This window comes from Diorhabda carinulata, chromosome 3, assembly GCF_026250575.1.
Source record: "Diorhabda carinulata isolate Delta chromosome 3, icDioCari1.1, whole genome shotgun sequence".
Lineage (NCBI taxonomy): Eukaryota > Metazoa > Arthropoda > Insecta > Coleoptera > Chrysomelidae > Diorhabda > Diorhabda carinulata.
This window is the reverse complement of record NC_079462.1, coordinates 32,792,878-32,817,493: the sequence shown is the minus strand read 5'-3', so window position 1 is coordinate 32,817,493 and position 24,616 is coordinate 32,792,878. Positions and strand designations below refer to the sequence as shown.

Below are 24,616 nucleotides of genomic sequence, written 5' to 3'. Positions count from 1 at the left end.
TGGAAAATGATTCGTGTTCTGCGATTGGTTTCTCTGATTTTTTCGAACAATTCTGACAAAAAAATGCTGTTGTACCATTCAGAATTGACCGTTATACATCACACATCAGTGTTGCCATATCTCAAAACTTTCTAGATTAAATTACTAGCCTATTGTGGATCAAACTTTCCATAGAATAAGTGGGTATTAGTTGAGGTTTTTAAACGTATACTTTTCTAGAGATCCTCAAATTAACTTTGTTGTGGGTTTCACGAAATTTGACAATTACATATTGTTTTATTTTCGTAAAAATCTAAATTTCTGTAAAGTTACGACTCTTCAGAAATAGTTAATTCTTAGAACAATTTATTGCAATGGTATTTATTTACCATAAAAAATGAACGACTGGAAAAGTAATTGATTGCTTTTTGGTGTAATAAAAGATTATAAACAATCGCTGTCTTGCATGACAATATAAACTTTTGTCAAGGATACGAAGGACAGAGCACCTTCGCGCATTATATAAAAGCTTTATTAAGTAGCGATCTTACTTCACTTGTATATATTTCAAATCGATTTTTAAATCTGATATACAAATGCTTCCGGTATGCTTAAGATGTTTCAGTTGAGTTTATTAGGATGGTTGGTTTTTTTGTGCTGGTGTTCGGTGGGAGTTTTCGGTAAAAATGAAGCTTTACAGATCTTTCCACCCCTTCCGGTAACAGTTTCGAAAAGTACAAATACCGTTTGTAGAGATCACAGTGATTTGTATATGGATAATTTGAGGAATTTTACTTTGTGGGCACACGAAAGTGAGTTAAATTTTATAAAAAACTGATTCATTAAATTGATTTAGCTGGTTTTATGTACTTTTTAGACAATAATTATAATATTCTTCAACAATCAACTCACAATATGGATATTTGTTAAATATTATTATGCATATAGGACGTTTATTATAACTATTTCCAATGAATACCTCTAGAAACCCAACATTTTTGAGAATTGTTTAAAAAGCACTTCAAATATTATGGAGAGAGAGACACATTATCTGAAGTATAGTTTATTTTTCTGCTTAACGTCGTAATTTTTTGGAATTATACAATATTTTGGATTAAAATAGTAATAATAACACAAAAAGCTTAACAGTTCAGCAATTTAAATAATTAAATGTTCGAAATCATCTCCATTAACCTCCATATTATGATATAACTATAATTCTGAGAAGTTTTTTATACAGTAGCTCCATGGTAATCCAAAAATTATATTGTAGGGCCATTAAATTTGTCTGATCTGTCTTAGACCCACTATAGAACAGAGTTTTTTGAAAAAAGTATCTTCCAAATCGACATTTTACAGAGGAACACAATTCTAAGGGTGTGGGAACAAAAAAATCATACATTTTCAGACAGCTCAACAATTAACCTTTTTCACTGCTAGTATGACTTTGTCAATCATTTCTGAAATCCATTAGAATGGGTTTACGGGACTATTTTAATCAGTTGTAGCAGTCAGATGTTGAAAATCTGGCGCCCGACTTTATGGATGGTCCGCACATTCGTCTGGCCCTAATAAAATGGGGTAAAGTAGGGAAAGCTTCACTGGCCCGACTATAGAAGGGCGTCGCAGTGAAAAGGTTAAAGTAGGTATTGATTGAGAATGTTATAAATTGTTTTGTCGTACGACGTTTTGTTCCAAGTATGGAATATCTATAAGAAATCGAATTGCAAAGAAATTGTTTACGGTTAATCACTTTGTAAGAATGGGAATAGCCAAATAAATAATTTAAGATATCTGTCGGCGTGTTAAGACAGGTATTTCGATTGAAAGAAAGTCATGATCAGACAGAAAAGCAAAAAAAATCTAAGAAAGAAGAGAGAAACTTTGGTTAGATCACTGATCACTGATATTCAGTTCACGAACATTGGAGATGTTAAGTATTTTATGATTTAATGTAACATTTGAAAACATTTAGCTATGTGTGTATTGATAGTGTAGTAACCATTGTTTTATAGAGTTAAGTGAAAATAATAGAACTAAAAACAGACAATTTGTACGGATTTTTTCTCCCCACATCCATATTTGAACTAAAAGTCATTACATATATATTTTGTATTTAGATAATTGAACAACACAATGTTTGATTATAAAATTAATTCATGTATACTTTAGAATTTACAAAAAATAATAACTAATCTTTAGACAAGGATTAAAAATCATATCGTGAACCAATAAAGCATCATTTTTTTCATGGTTGACATTGTTAACACAAGAGACAAAGTTTTGTCCATCAGTTTTTTCATAACTAAAAGTTAATTGAAAAATGTACCATTTTCTTCAGTCCATTGCAACCTAGCTCAAATATGTTAATTAATTTTTATGCTGTCACTTGGTATTTGCAATAGTATCGTTATCATCTTCCCAATTTATTATTGTACAACAAGAAATTTCGCTTATAATCTCTTGACCAGACAATCTTTTTCTCTTGTTTTCCACACTACCATATTTCCCGACTTATCTGTGTTTAGGTATTAACTCGCTCTGATACTTTAAAACTAACGGGTCGAATAAGTGAATTTTATGTACAATCAAAAATGTGACTTGGATTATAGAGGATACCGGTTGAGACAAAGTCTGAATTTCCGCGAGTCCAATGTATTTTCAAATATCTCCAATCAGGAATCGTCATTCTGATACAATTCTTTGTCGCAAAATATACAAGAAAATTGACATATATTTTGAATTTTAATTTTCCCCACAAAAAGAAATCCAAATGCGACAATTCGTTAATCGGTGGCCAAAAACTATGATACGCTTAATGTGGAGGTGATAGTCCCACTAAAAGTTTCATGTTCCATTAAATCAGTAATCATTCTATTTATATCGTCTTCTTACAAATTTAGTATTTTCACTGAAACTTTTGTTAAAAATTCCAGCACATATATTTAATTTGTGAGATGTTTCTGTGTTTGTTCATGTCAATAAATGTTCCAATTATGTAATAACGACAGTTGAAAATAAAATAACATCAAAATTTGAACCAATTTTATAACGGTAGTATTTATTAGATTTCAAAGAGTGACTGGAAGATGCTTAAACACCAAAATCTCGAACTAATTATATGATATACTATTGATTAATCATAATCAATAACATTTTTCATAGAGTAACATTATTATAATTTTCCTCTTCGTTAATAATACTAACAGTAAAAGTAGATTTTTCATCCTTAATTTCCCTTCTTGATTTTTATCTGTTGTATCTGTATAACCTTCACTCCACCACTGATGATTTTTATAGTAATTAAATCTGCCTTGGTCCAATGGACGTAATGTGCTATGTATGTATGTGCATTTAACAAATTTTGAAATATTGCTATTGAGGTGGACTGCCAAAAAATGTATTCTCATTATCTTTTTAATTTAAATCTCCAAGACGTAGTAGTTTTCAACATTTTTTAAACGTGTTTCTATGCAATGTCGTATAAATATCAATTCAGTTCATTAAGGGGTATTTTAATTAAAAAATTACTTCTAAAATCATTATATAATTTATCACATCGCAACGGCATGCTCCAAATATGGACGCATCCTAGAAAATAAGCATTGCGTAAATATCTAGGTAATTTTAGAATTATTACAATCCGAACGTTCCTTATTCATTGAGCATATTGTCAATTTGAATACTTTCTATATTTTACACCTTATAGAAAATTCAAAAATATGATATGTTGCGTCAGAGTTATTGTTAAAGAACTGTTCTTTTTTCTTACAAAGTGCAGTCATATATTATCTAATAACTTCTTTATTTCAGTTCAAATGCTAGTTAATAATGCCACTCTGTATTGTTTTTGAAAAATATGCTAATAGTTGCATCAAGTTGATGTTTAGCAAGTTAGAACATTTATAAATAATCAAGCAGCCTCCAGTCTAAAACAGTGTTGTTCATAAGCTTGTCAACTAAGTACTTTTGCTTTTTACTCATAGAGAGCGTTGCTTTATTTTTTGAATAACTTATGTTAGTGCTGTACTTTATCACGTGATACTGAAAAACAGCTCATGCTGTCAGTTTAGTGTAATTATAAAGGTGTTGTGTTTTTTTGAACTGTTTCCAAGGAACCAAATAATAAATTCTGATGTTTACTTTCAACAACTAATGAAACGGAATTAAACAAACAAATCGGAAAGGGTTAGTGTCCCGCCATGATAATGCAAGGCGTCACACATCAATGGCAACTCTTGGAAAACTATTGGACCATGTTTAGGAAGTGATGCTACATCCACCATACAGCCCTGATATGGCACCATCTCATTACCATTTATTTCGAAGTTTGCATTTTTTGAATGGTCTAATTTTCACAAAAGACGATGACGTTCAATCGCACCTGCTTGAGTTTTTTGCTAATAAGGACCAGAAATTTTATGAGCACGAAATTATGATGCTGAAAGAAAGATGACAAAAGGTATTTGAGCAAAATGGGGGATATATAATTGATTAAAAACTATTCCTTGTCGCCATCCAAAAATATATTGCATTAGTTAACGATATCTGACCAATTATTAATAATATCTTATCAGAACGTGGCCCTACTCTAATTTCATACAGAACAGGTTGTACATTTGATGAAAACAAATGGTTAAAATAGGATTTTAGTGCCCCCAGCAACAGATTGAAGTCAGTCGAAAAGACTTTTGGGATCTAACATCTACCCTACCAGAAGGATTCTATTTCGATTTCGAAAATCATCAATATAGAAACTTTAATAATTGTTTGGATCACTATAGGCTTGCCCTTGTTAGATCCGGTGCAGGTATTTGTACACACCTGGATATAATAATCACATTTTTAATAGCAACAACAAATTCCATAGGCAATAAGATATTAATTAAAAATTGCTAAGCATTTAAAGAAATATCTTTATTTGTATTGTAGCAAAAAAACTATTCGTAGATTACAGTAAAAGTCCTGCAGACTTAAATTTAGGTAGACCTCTCCCTAATGACCTGACCAATAATTTACATTGACGCTCATTCTTCTGTAACAAATTGTAGTATTTTTATAGATATATAAAGAAAGTAAATTTCTATTTAAGCAGCTTGATGCCAAAATTCTTTGTTAAATGACAGATTTTGTGTTACCTTCTCTCTAAAACTCTCTAAAAAAGCAGTGTCAATGTTTTAGTTAGAATGTGAATATAAGAAATAATCAAATTTCCTTCCGAATGATTTGCAATCTTCAGTCTATAGAGAACGTCTATCAATGTAAGCTGAGGTTTTATTCGAAAATCATGATCTTCTATCTGATTTCTTCACTTTTTTCCTTTGTTTCAGTGTGGGATGCTACATCAAAATCTTCTGCTGGGATTCTACGCGGGAATGTGTTTCAAATGGGGCATTTCGATCAGTGTTTATCGGCTAACGCACCGTTTCCAACACAATATTGTCTAGCAACTCTTACAGCTAGTATACCGAAACCAAAAGGAAACAGAGACCCATTTTCTTTATATTACGATCCATATCAATCTGTATTCCAAAGATTATACGTACGTACTCTAATAATTCTCTAATTAATAAGTTATTTTCACCTCCAAAACAACGGTTCTCACAAATTTATTTTCATTAGAATATAATATTCTCCTATTAGAAGACGATTTGTTGTAATTCAAGTATTTTTGATACTTGTTTTGATTAACAAAACTCTTGCTGAACAATCGTCGGATTGTTGCTCAATACTTAAAAATTCATAAAATTACAAATTGGAACACGTTTGCCTGTCACAATTTTTGTGTTATACTATCACTGTCACTTAAACATATCTAAGAGGGCTTATTGCCTGCCAACTTAACTAAATTGAAAATAAATATAAACATGGTTACCAACTTTGACTCTATATAAAACAAAATAGTGTCAAGGTTGGGATAGATCGGGTCAGCTGTCAATTTGATCAATTCTCAACATGCATCATTCCTTTTTATGACGAAATTCTTCAACTAAAACAACTCATTATTTAACGCTAGTACTACTTAGAGAAAAGGCAATTATGACTTTTTAACACTCTATTAGAAATTGTTCTCAAACCATTAAAAAAAACTATAAACATGTAAACATCAAGCAAAATACGTTTTTTTGGAAACACGCTTTTTGTCTGATTATTATATGACCCCATAGATCAACCATATGTATGACCCCTCAACAACGAATCTATTTTCTTCAATAACTACTTTCAATTCAATATTCGTCGAGGAATTAGTCAGGAAAGTAGTTGTTTTCTCGTTTGAAGAACGGCAGAATACAATTTCGAAATTATTTCAGAGGTGAATAGTAGAAATAATCTATTTTGATATATTTCACACACATTCCATTCACCATCGGAATCTATATTATCGGCGACTTCGCTAGATTTCTACCTGACTAGTGGTTTGCAGTTGGAAGTAAGGATGGTGTCAACTAGCGACGTTCTTTGACTTTGTCTTCAGTTCGGGCCTCAGGCCCTAACGAGGGTTGTTATACCACTGTAATAAGACGTCGAAACTAGTCAGTGGTTATAAACCTCTCTTTGCGAATATAAGCTATTGGGGATATTAATATCGACAACAAGGTCCTCTTCAGAGGAGATGTAATTCAATATTCGTCGAGGCAGTAGTCAGGAAAGTAGTTGTTTTCTCCTTTGAAGAACGACAGAATAGTGGAAATCATTTATTTTGATATATTTTACACACCTGATTTACCATATATATTGAAATATGTTGGTTTTACAGAAATATGATGATAAATCACAACAGTCACGAAACGTTATAAATGTGGGATGGTGTGTGCCTTCATCTTGTTCAATATTAGATCTTGAAGAAAACCTTAACGAGTACTTAGCAAAAACAGAAAACAAATTCACGCAACGAAACATCACATATAAAGCAAAATTTAATGAAGCTTTATGCCATACAAAAGCAGAAAGTCAATATTTTGATGTAGCGGATATATGTTTTTGGAAAGTATTTTTTTAATATTTTATGAACTCATAATAGTTTTTTTTATATCAGTAGAACAAATCTCTATTAACATATATTTTCTAACTTCAGTTTGTTGGTTTTCTTACTAGCAGTTTTGGTAATTTCGGCTACAATATGTGACTATTCCAAAACAGTAGAAACTAAAAAGGACAAACTGCTAAAAAGTGAGTACTGCTTTTTGGTATCCCTAACTCATTATCATTGAATCACATCACATCCTGGAGAACATTTTTTTGGATAAGATCTCGAAAATGTGTTAATCTAAACACTTAAAAGAAGTTGGTCTGGAATTACAAATGTTTTTCTAGAGCCGCGATCCTCAAAATTCATCATGGCTTTTTCTGCTAGAGGAAATTTTCTTGAATTGAATAGAGCAGACGAATCGAATCCAGCTCTAAGCATCCTCTATGGTATGAGGACTATATGCATATTGGCTATCATAATAGATCACCGTTTCGGAACTTTTATATCATCTGCAGTTCTAAATTTTGACTATTTGGAATATGTAAGTAAGAAAAAATATAGTTTTCATATACTAGTACTTAATTTTTATTCTTAGCAATACCGTTCATCTATGGCATGCTTCCTCTTCCATGGTGATCTCTTTGTGGATTCCTTCTTCATTCTAAGCGGATTATTAGTAGTTTATAGTCTTTTGAATCAGATGGAGAGATACCATCTACGTCCTGGATTTATAATTATATTAAGATATATCAGGTGAGTTGTGGGTTTGGTTTTATTCATCATATTCATGGTTGATCCTATGTAGTAATGAGAAAACAAATATTCACGATCTACACTAGTTGTATTATTTGAAACATATTTCCACTCCGACTGAGGTAGCAGTTTTGACGCAAAAACGACTCTTTTTAGTGTTGGGAATACTTGACACGAAGATTGTTTTTGGGTTACGGGAACACAAGGAAGTGAATGCTATTTGAGGAAACAATAATTTTTCAAGAAAGATTGGAGAATAATTTGGAAGTGCATGCTCAATAAACTCCAAATCTAGTCTCCAATCATGCTTTCACTATATTGGCCTTTATACAGTTCTCATTTTTAATATGCTCTTATCTTTTACAACATGGCAATGTAAATTACAGGAAATGTACTTTTCTCAAGTTTGCGTTGCCTAAAAATCCGTAGAATATTGCTCTAAAAATGCTCAAACTTGCCTTTTGACTACTATTCATCAACTTGTTTGTGGACCAACAAAAACTTTAACTTTGTTTCTGATAACTTCGGAAAAACTTTTTCCAGTTTTCAAAAGCTTCAGAAGTTTCATCCAGTTTTATCAACAAATTGTTTTAACAACCTCAACTTAATATGGTTATTAACACTTTTTCCGCTAACAATCGGCTCAAATTTTACATGTTTTCCAAAACAGAGTGCCATGCAATGACCGTTGAATGTCGTCCTCATTCATTCTGCTAGGTCATAAACAAGAAAATTAAGTTTGTGTAGACTTGTCTAAAACACCTGCTCATTGTTTTTTATCATTGGAATGCTATCCAGTGGAGTCATGTTATTGCAAAAAATTTTCAAGTCATAAATGACAAAATGAATTCCATTCCATCGAAAATTTAGAACAAACTTATATCTGTAACCCCGCGAACTCTATTCTGTAGCACATTCATTAGAATTGTTCAGTTGGAGCAAATTACTAATTATTTCAATACATAAATTAGTTTATTCTCGGTATTATTTACAATTATTGCTTGTTATTTCTTTATATATATACAAAATGTAAACGTAATTGTGGTTGGTGTAATTTATATAATTACAAATTTTAAAAAAATGGATTACCAAGTTAATTTATTAATTTCCATTCAGTTTATAGAAAACGAATAAAAATTGTTGGCATAATTCAAATTTTGTAGTAAAAGTTCCCAAGAAACGATTGCTTATTGTGAAGAAAACTTCAATGTACTTTGTATAACCAATATAAACAAATGTCAAAATAACCAATGTAAATTAAGTTCAACCTGTGATGATTTGTAAAAATAACTTTTCAAATATTTAAAAGCCACAAATTCATGAACGAAAACTAGCTTGTAAATTCCTTCGTCCTAGAATTTAGCCTTTAGAATTTTTCAAACCGAGGCGCCAAATCGTAACTTTATATAAGGCACATAAAGAAAATTGTACAATTCGAATTAATTTTGTCATGAAATCCAAATATTGTTATGCAAAAATGAAATTTTGAATGTCAACTTTCAGCGATGCTTGTTTTTAGTTACTCTTCTAAGATAAAACACCATCAACGTATACTTGATCATCGCGCGCCTAGCCACTTGAGACATTTTACTCTCTTTTTGAATAGCCCTCGTATTACTAAAAAATATCCAACGTATTTACTCTCTTTGCATTTCCTCAAAAAATCCAGCTACCTTGATATCACTTGTCGCTGGTCGTACACTGATTCTGAATTGAAAATTTTGAAGCACGTTTCCGAGATTTTTTTCGAGCAATTAAATTGAACCAAAGAAATTTTTTTCTATTTTAAGCGTGGCTATAATTTTTTTCATCGTCTACTATATATAAATAAACTATTTGACTTAAATATATGAAAGTGCATGCACGTAAAACTAAATGAAACAAAATTTAAAGACACTTGAAAGAGGCATTATGGAAATTTATAGAAACTATATTGACTTAGCTTTGAAAATTTCGCTATAGGATATCATTTTATTAATAATCATCTCCTGAATTTTGTCACATGAATTTAGAAATACCGCGAATAATTATTCTTGTTTTAAACTTTTGGCTATACCACGATTTTAGAACCAACCTGTATTTTTATGTCAGCTATGACGAATTTAATCTTCTAGTTTTGTTTTTAAACACTTTTGCAACTCATTAATGACATGTTTTTTATGTCGATAATCTGTATATTCATGTCGTGACTACTTATTACTATTGTTTATAATAATAGCGATAAATCTATGGATACTTTACATCCTATGCGGATATAAAAATAGTAAAATGTACATAATAATAGTTAGCAGGTGTAAGTGATATTAATTTCGACAGATCTCGTTTTAAATAGTCACGGCAATTTAAGAAATTAAACTACCATACTGATTATAGAGTATTTTCTGTCAATATAAACCATGAAGATTTCGAGCAAATAAATTGATAACTCAATAAAAGTTGTTAGAGATTATTAGCGAATAAAACGTTGAATAATTTGCTGGAATCAATAAGAAAAGCTACAAAATCTCTAACTTTGTATAAGCCTGCAATGATAAATTATCTGATTAAGATGAAGTAAACTTTTAACAAAATAAGTAATTGATTAAATAAAGAAAATTTATGATTCATCATGGAAAATTTAGGTCTATTTCTTTGGTGTCTAAGATCGTTCTGGAGCTTCTAGATGCTCTCCCAGTGCCTTCGGTCCTTGAGGTTTTTATTTCATAACTTTTTCCCAGTTATTCGTTGCACAGGAACCAAAACTTTGCTTCAACTAAGATGTCCTCCAGAATTTGCTTCTTCTATCATATAACCGCTCTATGGGAAGGGCTGACATGTTAGATCAATATGTGGACTGTACCAAGTTGCAAATCCTGACAAATGACTGGACCTATTCGCAGAGATATGTGTCACTGTCTGTGGTCTTCCAAAATATCGAATGCGAAAGTGGACACTTGATAAATAGGCCAGAAGCTACTACAGAGTAAGATGGGCTCAAAGAAAATGCGTAGAACGTGAATGCTCTACGATATATTACACCTAAGCCCACTGTATAATGTTTTTTCTATAACATCATTGCCATATGTTGTTTTGTTAAAAAATGTTTTGACAGGATTATTTATAATAATAATTTGATGGATACGAGGGCTGTTATTACTTGTTTTAAGATTTGGCAACATTACCATCATAAAGTTTGACATTTTTAATAGTGAATGAGTTGTCATACAAGTACATTTGAGTTGTTTATGTATAGTTAAAACGTTCATTTTGGTCGAAAATGGAATTAAATAGTGCAATGATTTTCTATAATTAAGCTGATATTGCAAGATCGTCATGTGACATCCCTTGAGATTGACGCATACTAGGGCATTAGTTTCACTCGCATACACTCGGCTGTCAAAAATATTTCGCGTTGTATACCGCATAATTTTACAATCGCTCAAAAAAAACTCGTATCGATTGGTGCGAAGAAATGTGTGGATTTATCCATACGAAGCCTAAACTAAATAACAACCGAATTTATGGGCCTTTCAAACAAGCCAAATCCAACACAAGTTTTCTGCAGTTTGAAACAAATAACCGCCTGTTTTCTGGAATAAATGCACATGTCGCCACCAGTCGTAGAAGATGAATCGTTCTCCACGATGACAGTTCGGGCTCTCACAACATCAGTTCAAACAAAAACGTTTTTGAACAGTCAAAACATCGAATTGATGGGTCATCCGACGTACAGTTTTTGTTTAGCACCCAATGATTACTTTTTATTCCAGCAGATCAAAAATAAATTGCGATGTCAACTAAAGAAGCGGTTGATTTGTTCAAATAACATGTTTTGAAGGTACCTCAATCGGAATGAAAAAAATTGTCTATCTTAAAACTTAAGAAGCAGTAGCAGTAGTTATAAAAACAAAATAAAGACATTTTCAAATTTATTAACACAATAAATATGAATCTTTCTACGATTCTATTGAATAATAAGTATTATTTCCTGTTTTTCAATACTAACACTCCTTAAGATTGTTACAATATAAGCTAATGGTTTTGACTTTCACCTGATTCCATTATTTAAATGGCTGAAGGTTATATACGTTACATATTTTTATAATGCAACAAAATTTTTATTTATATAATCTTATGTAGAAAATATTTTCGATATATCTATTTAATTATTTAACTATATTGTGGTTAATATGTAACTACATACACTATTTTCCAGATTAACGCCAGTATATGCCCTTGTTATTTTTTATTACGCAACTATTTTCAACCACACCGGTGAAGGTCCTCTTTGGAAAATTGTGGCGGGAGCAGATTCGAATGACTGCAGACAAAATTGGTGGACTAATTTATTGTACATAAATAATTACGTAAATGAAGATCACACTGTAAGTAACTTTGATACATTTGTTTTTGGAAAAACTGAATTTTTTATATTTTAAACTGTGAAAATTAAATCACGTGGATATCTCTTTCAATACGTAAATTAAATGAATTGAATTCGCCTCTTAGATTAAAATTTATTGAAGATTACATACTATTGAAATTGCACAAATTTCTATAAATTTTCATTAATCTACACTGGTATTTACTTCGATTAAAACATAATGGAATTAATTAATAACAGTTAACAACAGTTAACTTCAGAATGCTTCTATTGTTGTTTACTGGAAACGAACCGTGGGGTTTTTAAAAAAATTTTAAGTTGTAAAGTACTTCAAACTTTAAATCTTAATGTGTCTTGACATTGCGGATTCAGTCACACACAAACAATCAACGAAACAAAGTGAAAAAAATAATGTAAAAATATCTGAAACTAACCGAAACTGTTGAAATTAATCAACTATCCAAAAGTGATGAAATTTCATTAGATTTTTAATTTTAGCTTGTTACCAACGTCTTCAGTTGGATCAACTGAAAACAACTTGTCGGTTCAAACTATTAAGCCCTTGAATCAACTGAAAATCAGATGAAAACGTTATGAATAAACTAGAAACAATTGAATGCAGTTTGTGATCAATATATTCAATATATTTATTGATATAAAGTAGAACCCAATTGTCAATTAATTAAACTAGTTTATTTAATTGATCAAAATGATACAGAAGCTCAAAATGATTGGAATAGCTCAAGAAATTAGCTTAAGGCTCTTAAAAATAAGTTGAAACAGGCAAAAACTAATTTAAGTGAATATGTGGAGAAATTGAGTTCTCAGAACCTTTGTGTATTTACTTCTTAACAAAATATGTTTGTGAATTGAACCTTTGGAACAGTTGGATATTCATATTCTTATCCATTTTGGTTACCAACATTTCTGAAAACGATATACCTATAATTTCTTTTGTATTACAATTTTGTAGGGTCTTAGTACTTATATTATACCAACTTACTATTGGGTTTTTCGAATAAAAGTCACTGCTTTTATTCTTTTTACTGTTAAAAGAATGAGACCCCATATAATAAATTGCGGCTGAGAATTCAAAACTGAAAAGTATGAAATTATACTGAAAATAAAACTGAAATCAGTGCAATTAATTCAAAAATATGTATTTGTATAGTATATTTTCTACCCGAATTTCTTCCGCATCTACCAAATTCTCCAAAGCTAGTCCCTATTAGCTATTTTCAGACATGAAAACATGCTTTACGAAAAGATAGAAGAAACAAGATAAAAAGTTCTTTAAAAATAGCAAACAATGGTTGGAGAAACTCTGAACTAACAGTACCCCTTTCAAAAAAAATATCTAATTAAAAATAAAATGAAATTTGGTCAATACAGTCATAATATATTTGAAAATAAACTATTTTCAATCGACATAAGACATTTTTCCACCTCTATACTTTTTTATTACTGATTAAAAGATTATTAATAGATTAAACAGCATTCGACCTACTTATTAATAATTTTTGTTTTTCTGCTATATAAATCTAATTAATCTCTTACGAAACAACATTTATTAGTCAAGTTTGTAATCCTAATTATTTACTAGACCGTTTTTTTTGTGAAATAATAAAAATGCGGTCTTATTATCATTCCTTAGGAGAGTAATTCGGTATAACACGCTCGATTTATGCAACAACACATCGTATATTACAAATTGCTTGTTTATCTTTTGTAATATACGCGCCAGTACACTGTTTAACATACAGAGTGCTCTCTCATTTAGTGATAAACCAGCATTTTGTTTAAACAACAATATCAACACAATTTCTGTACTAATCAAATCCGCCCTAGGTGATGAAACATAATATCTATCAAATGTTTGTTGCTATACTTGGTGAAGTGACTCGCATACGTGAAAGATGAACTGTCCTTCCCTTTTCCACATTCCTACGACTCTCTCTGTCTGTGCTATAGCTAATATGCTTCCAGGTCTTGACCACTGAGATTCTTTCATGTATTCAGCAAGTGCGCAGATAGATATTTTCTTTTCTTTCCCAATGAATCTGCAATCTGTAGATTTTCTGCAGCTACTGCATTTTTTCTAGTTGAAAGGTAGTGTCTTAGCTTTTTTATCAATATTGTATCGGTGATGATTTCACAGAAAGGTTCTGGTCCCCAGAAAAGTTTTTCGGACTCTTTTTTGTAGTTTATGCAGTATATGCAATAGCTTGAGTTTCAAATTTCCTTCGATAGCCCTCTGTCAAGCAATTTTCGTTACTCATGTTAAATAAACATAATAGGCCGCCCAAACTTTGAGCACTTTAGAGGTTGTCTTTCCTCATCTTAAGCCTGGTTCTATTGGTGCTATCTGCTTACGTTCTGAGGGTCACACGATGGCGATATTCACCCTCAAGGATACTTGAGCTTCAGCTCAAATTTTTTCTCCTGTGAAGTTTAGAGTAGAATTTCTCTTTTTTCCCTCATAAGCCACTTTCAAAATACTTATTACTAATATTACTAATTACCAAGACATATTACACCGCTTCTAGCACAAGTATAAGCAAATTAATGAGTACGAGAGAGATAGATAGCGAAATCAATTAGTGCGTTACTTCACAGTGACGCAGCGTGACGTAGGGTCTCGTATTGTCACAGTAGGCACCGTCATTTTGATTGCAGAGTCCGCCATTGTTAATACACGTAGCGACATCTGTTCCATAATAGTCAATGTGACGTTGCGCTCTCTCTGTCGCATTCATTGATTTCCCCTGTACTTGTGCTAGAAGTGACCTAATACATCTACTTCCATGGACCCCTGGGGGTGCATCTGGACCACTGCTGTAGAGTGCTTTTTCGTGTTCTTTCCACAGCAGCTTACTATTGAGTGATACATATTTGTGGATAAGATTTGACGTCAGAAATAGATTGTTACATCTTCATTTTTATGAAAATAGAAAAATATTGTATATTATGAAAAACTTTATTACAAAATGCTATATGAAACTTGTTGAATGAAATAGCAAAGTTTATTTTGATGATTCGAAAGTCGTTCTCTAGGAAGTCCCATAAAAATAATTATTACCTATATTCTAACACGTTCATGGTCAAATCGAGTTTAATTACTATTACATAAAAAAATTCATGTACATATTGCTAAAAAGTATCCTCCAAATAAGGTACTAACGGTACACAAAAGACATTATTCGTTTCATGACATACAATTTCTAAGACATCTACAATCGTTAACCTTGAACAGTATTTGCACCACTTTCTCCTACATAACAATTATGAAGAACGGTGAAATTTAACTGGGCTCATTATCATGCATTATATAACATGAAAGAAATTTTGTAACGTCCAGTCAAAATAAATCGCGTTGGTTGGTTAATATTTAAAAATCAGGTTTGATTTCGATTTTACGTATTATTTAAAGAGCAAATCAGAAACGCGGTGAAGTATTTGATTAAAATCAAAATAAAAAGGCTTTTGTCCAGCAATATACTTATCCTAAAGTTAAATCAATGACCGAAAGCACTTCTGAAAAGGTTTTTCTGCTTAGTCGTTGCCTTCTAAATATCAGTCGCGTGGTACTAAATCTGGTGACTGGGGCATATAGTGTTAGCATTACCGTACCACAATCAAGTTTACATTAGTCTCCTTTTAACTAGTTCTGATTCCACAATCGTCTTATAACCATGTCATTGATATTCAATTTTAATTGACGAGCTTTTTTAGTGATTTTCCACGAAGTAATTGTTACTACAAAAGTTTATTTATTATATTTTCTAACACTTTAACTATTGATAACAAATCAAATATTTGACGACGTCTTCAATCATCACCGATTTGCCTTAAAGAGTTTAAGACTGTGAATTTATTGAAAATTTTATGACTACTGAATTCGGCCGATCAGAAGCACAAGTAGAATAATTTATACTTTTATTCCTTATACGTACTGGTATATAATAAAAAATAATTACTGATGTTCGTAAGTATTTAAAAAAAAGAATTTATAATAAGACTGTCTATTTTTTTTTGTTTGTAAGGTCATTGAAACAACGCAATGTTCAGGCACTTGGATTTTAAGGGCTCCTCATAGATAGAACCTCACCTTTTTCGAATATATTTGTTCAATTAGCTGCCTTTTGGCCATTTTTTGGCGACACCAGTGAATGGTTTTTGTTGATCTATTCCTAAAAATATAGTTCGTTTTCTTCTCGAATTTCCTTTTCATCTCTATCTTCATCTCCTTTTTGTTATCAACCTCATCTTCAGAATCGTCACCTTCTTCTACCAAATGCTCGTTTTTTATGAGGTCGATTTCTTTGTAGATTTTTTTAATCCTATATTAAACATGGTATCATGTCAATGGTATTTCAATAATATTCAAAAATATGATCGTATATATCCTATATATGTTTTCGTAGAAGAATATCATTTGGAAATGATAATTATTTCCAGAAATTTCCCATTTACACAGTTCACTCAGTCTCGGAAGTTGATAATTTTCACTGTTGGTGTAGTGGTAGCGTTAATAAAGTGATTACAGAAATCCCATCTTAGCTGAAATTTCTTATTTAAAAATATGATCACATCTAGTACAATTGATTGCTTGGAATCAGAAACATTGTTCAGCAGAAGTTAGAAAAAAAAAAGGCTCTACACAGCATTTTTCTTATCATTATAGATTAACCATATTGTTTCCATTTCTTTTCATCAGCCAGTACCAACAAATAATCTAGAAACAAATTATCAGCAAAATAAAAATCGGTTTTAACCAGAAAAATAATTTTTCTTTAGTATTTACATTTCAAAAATATGTAGCAGCTATCAATTAAATTATAAATTTCTAGAATTGAATGTATGTTTTTTCGTGGTTTTTATTTTATTATCATATTGATGACCCTTAAATCTATTTTCTAAATACCGAGATGTCTGTCCCCTTTTTATGCAGCGTTCCAATTATTACAAGGTACTCCATATATAATATAACTTCTTTTGATTATGGATGTTTTAGATTGTTAAAAATTCTTCTTACCAGTTAAATATCAATAACCTAACAAGTTAATTTTGGAAATATGTGTTGTTTCCAATATGTCAAAACTATAACTCGAAAATTTAACATTACATCAAATAAAAATACAATTATAAGAGAATTATACGTCAATTCAAAAGGGGTTTCAAATGTTTGTGCCCCATGGAAAATAAAATTCATCGATTTTCTGCAGTTTTTGAATTGATTTCAAATGAATATTCAAAATAGTAATAGAACCATTTTGTAGAGGTAATCAACTACTGAAATTATAATGAACACTCGATTCGTAGCCTTCCTAAAATAAATTTTATAAATTTCGTGTTCGTCCTTAATTTCATATTTCAATAACAGGATAAATATTGAAGGAAAACAAAAATAATTACAAGGAAATACGATTCAAAATGTGAATGATCAAGTTTAAATCTCGAAATTTAAGCCAATCAAGTTATACAAACAAAAATATGATAACTAGGAAATTGGAAAACATTGACTGAATCAAAGGTTATAACCAAGGTGAATGAAAACAACATTTTAAAATACGAGGTACTAAAAAATAAGTGAAAGTATTACAGTGTCAAATTTCCCAATCCAGTAGAACCTCGATAACTAATTTTTCTGTACCTTACTACTTTGATACTGAAACATCTTGAACTTGAAATAAAAAAAGTCTTTGAAGGGATAATTGTACTTAACGAAATGTTCAGATAAGGAATGACCGCGTCGTTTCAACATTATGGCACTACGACGATATATAAAAAAGATATTAAGAAGTTTATATGATTCGCTGTGTTATAACGAGTAGAAGAGATGAAGTTTCATAATAATTGTGATTTATACACTCGTAAATGAACTAATTGTATTTTCATTTTGTGATAACAACAATTCGCGGAATCAGAATAAAATGAAACACAATTAAGCAAGACGCATATTTCACATATTTTGCATATTATATGAATTCCAAATATCTGCATATATTCTCAGTAAATAACATATTGTGGATAATATCATTTTAGCTGCACGACCCACCACGGTCATATTAGTTATCAGTTTCAGTCTCAATCGAACAGTAAAAAGCTAAAACCTGAAAGGAAGCCCAAATTCGGACGTAGAACTGACGGGATTGATGGACATATTTGTTTCATTTCAGTTCTAAGAATTCTTGTGTATAAACAAACGGGTCGGGTTCATGCTCTTGCATCAGTTTGGCAACTGGTACCAACCTTTGGATCAGGCATATAGCCAGAATGGAGGAAGATAGTTGAATGAAAAGATCCTTATTGAGGATAAAAATGATAAGAGGGCAGCCACGTAAAAATTGATAAAAGCATGTAGAGAGGATTTAGAAAAATAATGAAACAGCATGGATTAGCTATGAATAAAAACCGAGGAGATAAAAATCAAGCATCGAATTATCGACCGATCGCATTCTTTACCACGTTATCTAAAATCATTGAAAGATTGGTCAAAAAGAGGATTTTATCATTTCTATTTAAATGTAAATTACTTATTATCCATCAATCTAGATTTTTAAATAAAAAAGATCTAAAAAATGTATACTATAGCCTGAACAGCCAACACTCCACTGCAACAATATTGTCTACGTCTTTCGATTGTGTTAATCATAATATTTTAATCAACAAATTGAAGTAATACGGTTTCAGGGGAACACCTCTTGCATGGCTCTAGTCATACCTTACCAACAGAAGTCAGGTTGTAGCAGTTGATAGAACGATGTCTTCTTGCAAACCAATAAAATGTGGAGTGCCCCAAGGCTCAGTACTAGATCGTATTTTGTTTCTTCTGTTTATAAACAACCATCTAGACTTCAGTGGTAAAATATGTCTATTTGCAGACGAATCTAGTTTCTTGAAGCAACCCTGGTCTAACGGCACTTCATAGGACCATATCTAGTGCCCTAATCACCCTTAAATCATGATGCAACTCTAATTTTCTCTGTCTCAAAGTTTCTAGCCTGTTTAAATAACACCACCATTGACGTCGTGAATCTGTAAAATTCTTAGGACTTGTTGTCCACAATTCCTTGAAATGGTAGTTACATATTACCGCCTTATTTAAAAAATTAAGTTCATCCTGTTTTGAGTTGATATCAATTTCCCAAGAACTGAACTTATCCACCTCCCTAACAGCTTATTTTGCCCTTATTGGGTCGCTTTTTCGATATGACCTTCCCTTCTGGGGTACGTGTGGTGCGACTCAATTTAGATAGTTAGATATTTACTCAGACTAAACACCAGAGCTCATTGCAGGGACTTCTTTAAAAGTTTTAAAATTCTGACTTTTCCTTCCTTATTCATATTTGAATCCGTTTGCATAATTCGTGAACACGCTTCTCCAATTTCAGAAAGATCGTTGCATCGCTATCCTCTTAGGAACCTACCTACTCCACGTTCAGAATTAGTTAAGGGCTCAATATTTTACAATGAAAAAAATGCACTATCACTTGCCAATTGAAATTAAATCGATATCATCTTTTCCCGCATTCAGTAATAATTTGAGGGCATATTTATTGGAAAGTGTCTTTTACTCTGTAAACGACTTGTTTGTTTTTTAGTTTTTACAAGCTTTTGTCTACAAATTTTTTGACAATAAAGCTCTCTCTATCTCTATCTCACTCCCTAAGTTCTGCTTGATATATGGACAAAAGAACTAGGTTTACATGTACTATGTAAAGAAAAATTAAAATGTCTGTTTATTTGGCAATTAATCAATTCATGTAAGGGAATTTTCTTGCAAGTTTTCGAAATTTTTGTGCAAATTTGGACCAAATGATTTGCATATTTTGGGTTTTCCATTTGCGTATTCGGGCTACATTACTGGCTATACTATCCGAGTTGGAAAGACGTGCTATTGAATCAGTGCTTCCTACCGAGTACTGTCTAGTCCTGTTACCAGGCAGAGTGTGCTATCTCGGCCTAGTACTCGGTATAATCGGAACAATAATGTTTTCAGAATCTGAAGCATCTATCGGTGAAACATTCCAAACGAATACAAATGCAAATAAAAAAGATTATTTGTCGAAAGTTCGTTTGTATTGTTTAAATATGTTTAGAAAATGTATATAAGTATTTGTAGGACTATTGTGAACAAATTATTTGATTATTTGCATGGAGAATGTAATTTTTCACCGTTAGCCTTTCTCCTAAAAACATTGCTGGGCGTATGAAAATTATTAATTAGTAAAACAAACTGAGCTATTAAAAAGAAATTCTGAAAATATGAAATAATCAAAACTAGCGAGATTTTCTAGTTTAAAACTCCACCTTTTCCAAATCACATCATCGATCCTGATGCATGGCAAACTGTACTATAATATGGACACAGGTGTTGGTGGGACATTGTGTAAGAAAGGAAAAAATTCACAGAGAATTTTCCAAGATAAATCCTTGTGAAAGTAATATCTCAACATCGTATTTCTCCTAAAAACTTTCCAAATTCACTTCGAGGCCTCTTCATGGCAAGTACATTAAATTCGTGGTCTGAATATGTTATAATGATGAATACTACAATATTTTTTGTTCTTCGGGTACTCATGTTTAAACTCTAAAATACATGGGAATTTTTTTTTTAGTGTATGACCCACGCATGGTATTTGCCTTGTGATTTCCACTATTTCATTATAGCTATTTTTCTTGTGATGGCTATTAAAAGAAATAAGAAATTCGGATTGGGAGTACTTTTTTCCCTACTGGTGCTTTCTTTAGGTATGTAGTAAAGCTTTGAAATATTATGAAGTAATGAAAAATACAAATGGGAAATGTCCAACTAACAGAAATACAATTTACTAATGTGCATTCAACTGATACTTAGCTTCGAAACCAAAAGATAAAATAAGAAAAAAAGATAATTTCTCCTTTTTTCTAGCTTGAAAATATGATACATTAAAAAAATATATGATTGAACGTAACGATATTATTGAACAAAATCGTAATACAACCATCCACCATGTGGCCCCTAGCTTCGATCCTCTGCCACATCTGCTCTTTATTACACATTCACTAGTCTCCAGTCTCTTCTAACCTCCTCCAATCATTCTTTCCTTGGTATTCTTCTTTTTTTAAACCTTCTCCACCTTTTAGTACTAGTTTTAACCATTTCTTATCATTTTACCCATATGTCCCAGCCATCTCTGTTTATTCTTAATCTCTATACTCGATCTTCTCTAGTGCCACTCTAAATCTTTTTAAGCATTCTACGTTGCCATATTTCTAGTTTATTTTGTTCTCTTTTTATCATTGTCTATGTTTCACATGTGTAGGTAACAGAGATTTTATTATCTTTGACATATTCTTATTTTATCTGTTTGTGAAACATCTTTTAATTTTATCATTTTTGTTTTTATTACCTTTTGCTTTTCTCTTTTATGTTTTTCTTCCATCCTCTCCTTCCTATATTCTCATTTCTCCACCTCATTTTTTTAAGATTTAAGATAATTTGGAGTAAATATCCCCAAAGTTATTCGAGGGAATTAACCTCGGGTATCATTTAATTTTGTAGAACATTCAAATATTTATCTCCAAATTATGGCATTAGGTCAGTTTTTATAAACGTATTTTTATGTATTTCCAGCTATACCATTTGCAATTATAATGATGTACCAAAGACCTGGTCTCATGCACTTCTATCCAGAATTTCTTACTGGACCTAAAGTTTATATAGATTTCCAATTGACCTACAATAAAACCCACACCAGAGCCACACCGTATTTCGTTGGTATGTTTGCTGGATATTTATATTATCAGCTCAAAGAATCTAATAAACATGTATGCAGGGTAAGTAACATTTGAATTGCCTAATCAATCCCGTTAAAAAATAACTTTAGGGAAATTTTTGATGATAAAAAGCAGAAACTAACATGATAAGGCAGTAGATTATTTGATCTGTACAAATTAGCAGAATTGATTGTATCGGTAAAACTGATGTCAAGAGTTTTTTGCGGTGTCTAATGGCGTTTTTATTCTCTGCTGTCGTCGTGAGGTTCACTTCTGGTTACGTATAAGACCGAAGTTCAGAATATTAATATGATAATTCAAGTTTTCTAATAAGTATTTAACAATTTGTTTCAGATAAAATCGTTCACTATAATTTTTGCCTCAATTTTGATCATGCTAATTTGCGTGTTTAGCGCTAAAGTGTTTTATGATCCTTACCATCCGTACAATGCTATAGAAGCAGCAAGTTATGCATCTTTTCATAGACTTGGTTGGGGAATTGGTACCGTAGGAATTTTATATACGGCGAGCTTCGGACATGCTACATTTATGAAAAAAATTCTTTCATGGAGACCATGGATTCCTCTTAGTAAACTGGTCTATGGGGCTTATTTATGCCATATGAGCTTTCAGCTTAGGTCTGCGGGAAGATTCATGAGTCCAAGACAAATTACTTACTTTGACGTGGCAAGTATTTGATTTATTCTATTCTCTATCAATATTATATCAGCCTAGAAATAGCTATGAAAATTGTTTTTCACAATTTATTAAATCATCTCTACAACTATGAAAATAAGATTGAGTTCAATAAACCGTAACTATCTTTTTCATTTATTTCGTATATGAATATATTACCTTTTATACTTTGTTTTTAATAAAATAATTCATCATATTATTCATCGCACGTTTTTTCACATGTTTTTTGTTGCAGCTGAGCTTAGCATTGTCGGACATAATTTTATCTTTTATAACAGCAGTAGTATTATATTTATTGGTTGAAGCACCTTTCAGAAAAGTCTTTAGGGAAATTATGATGCCATCAAAAAATACTCAAATGAAACCCAAAAACAATGTGACGCACAATAATCCATCAGCTGAAGAAAATATGATTATAACAAATAATAATAATAATGTACAAGATAGTAGACTGTAACACCAAATGGAAATGTTAATATTTTGATATTTTAATGTACTAATTTGAAAAATAATTTTGTCTTTTAGAGTTTTCTTAATAAAATATAAAAAATATACTTAGATCTTTATTTAAATCGCCTCTAACACTAGGAAGTACTAATCGAAGTATTTTTGAACTACGTTGGCCTACGTGGACCTCTAATGTATATTGTTCCCACCTTTAAGAAGCTGCGCTTTTCACTTGACTATCTACAACTCGCCCTTCAGTTCCAAAGCTTGAATGAACCACCGTATCTGAGATGGCTCCAAGGAGGAAACTTTCGCTCTACTACAAGTTTCTAGTCCAAAACATTATATGTGTTGACGTATCATAGCAAAGGGAATTCGGTAAATATATTATCGGAATGTTCTTCGCGTTCCCCAAAAAACCTTCGTCATTTTCAGCTGAACCTAGTCTGATTATGGCTTTCTAAAATCGACGAGAAGATGGAAAGGGTTCAATTCTAGTAGAATCCTCTGACATGTACTACCTTCCCAGCCTCCTGATTTTTCTTAGTTCTCGAATGACAGGAAACTCGAAGCAAAAAGACTGAAGCCTTTCCAGATTAGATTTGAAGCTTTGACATGGAATCTTTGACTATCAGAATATATAATTAAGTCGCATTTCTGTAAGTTTCTTTCCAGATTCCATTTCCAAAGAGCTGATAAAAGTTTCAGCGGTGGATCCCATTTTCCCGTCTTGCTTTCTACTTAGTGAAAAAATAGTACACGTAATAGCGTTTCTAACAAATCACGAATGCCATATATCCACTTTTCATTCTAATACGGTAACACATCTGTTAACACATGCTTTAATCAAAATCTCGTTGATTGTCTTCATATTTCCAAGTATCTTACAAAGGATTACCATTAATTTATGATGTACAAATGATCAAAATTAGTGTTGTTTTTAAAAATAAAATTCCACACCGATTGAGGTAGCACGAAAATATGCAGTTTTAACACAATCTACAGTTATGAGAATTTTGACCACACAGTTTTTTCAAACAATTGTTTTATAGATATAAATAAGATACGAATATAATGGACGAAAAAGAAGTTGTACAAGTGAATACAGAGTATAGTTGTTGAAGAAGATTTAGTAGCTCTAATTTGAACAAAAACTTAATGTAGCTGTCAAAAAACAAGATATGATAAAAACAGTATCGAGGCTACTCAAAAAACCAATGTAATATTATTCAGTGACAAATTAGATGAAACATCTCAACCCAAAATAAAACCATTTGATACTACTCGAACAAACAACGATGCAATCACCAAAAAAAAAGATGTAGGAAAAACTGTTATAGACAACATTCCCTTCGGTGGAAGTTAATTGAAAAAAATCGGTTTGGAATTAAACTCAAATGAACCTAAAGATGTATTGAAGATAACATTATGGGTTTGTTCTTGGTAGCTGCACTTTACTGGATCAGTGCAGGCCAGTTCATGAGTGTATAGAATTATTTCGATAGGATACAAAGAACGATATAGTGCAGAGTTTGAGGTTATTTGATGTGATTCAGGCCTTGTAGTATTAACAATGATGGAAAACGATTTAGTACTTTTTGATATTTTACGTTCGTCCGATGACGAAGATGTAATGCCAGATTGCA

At 31.5% G+C, this 24,616-nt stretch overlaps 1 protein-coding gene across 1 annotated transcript; it reads left to right on the top strand.

The window, feature by feature from the left end:
• Positions 1-523: 523 nt before the first annotated feature.
• Positions 524-23,075, top strand: LOC130891249 (nose resistant to fluoxetine protein 6-like). Its single transcript, XM_057795881.1, has 11 exons — positions 524-791; positions 5,310-5,521; positions 6,737-6,962; positions 7,054-7,149; positions 7,294-7,490; positions 7,545-7,702; positions 11,898-12,066; positions 20,687-20,819; positions 21,685-21,887; positions 22,182-22,514; positions 22,759-23,075. The coding sequence occupies exons 1-11, from the start codon at positions 587-589 to the stop codon at positions 22,978-22,980; spliced, it is 2,154 nt and encodes a 717-aa protein (XP_057651864.1). The 5' UTR covers positions 524-586; the 3' UTR covers positions 22,981-23,075.
• The last annotated feature ends 1,541 nt before the right edge of the window (positions 23,076-24,616 follow it).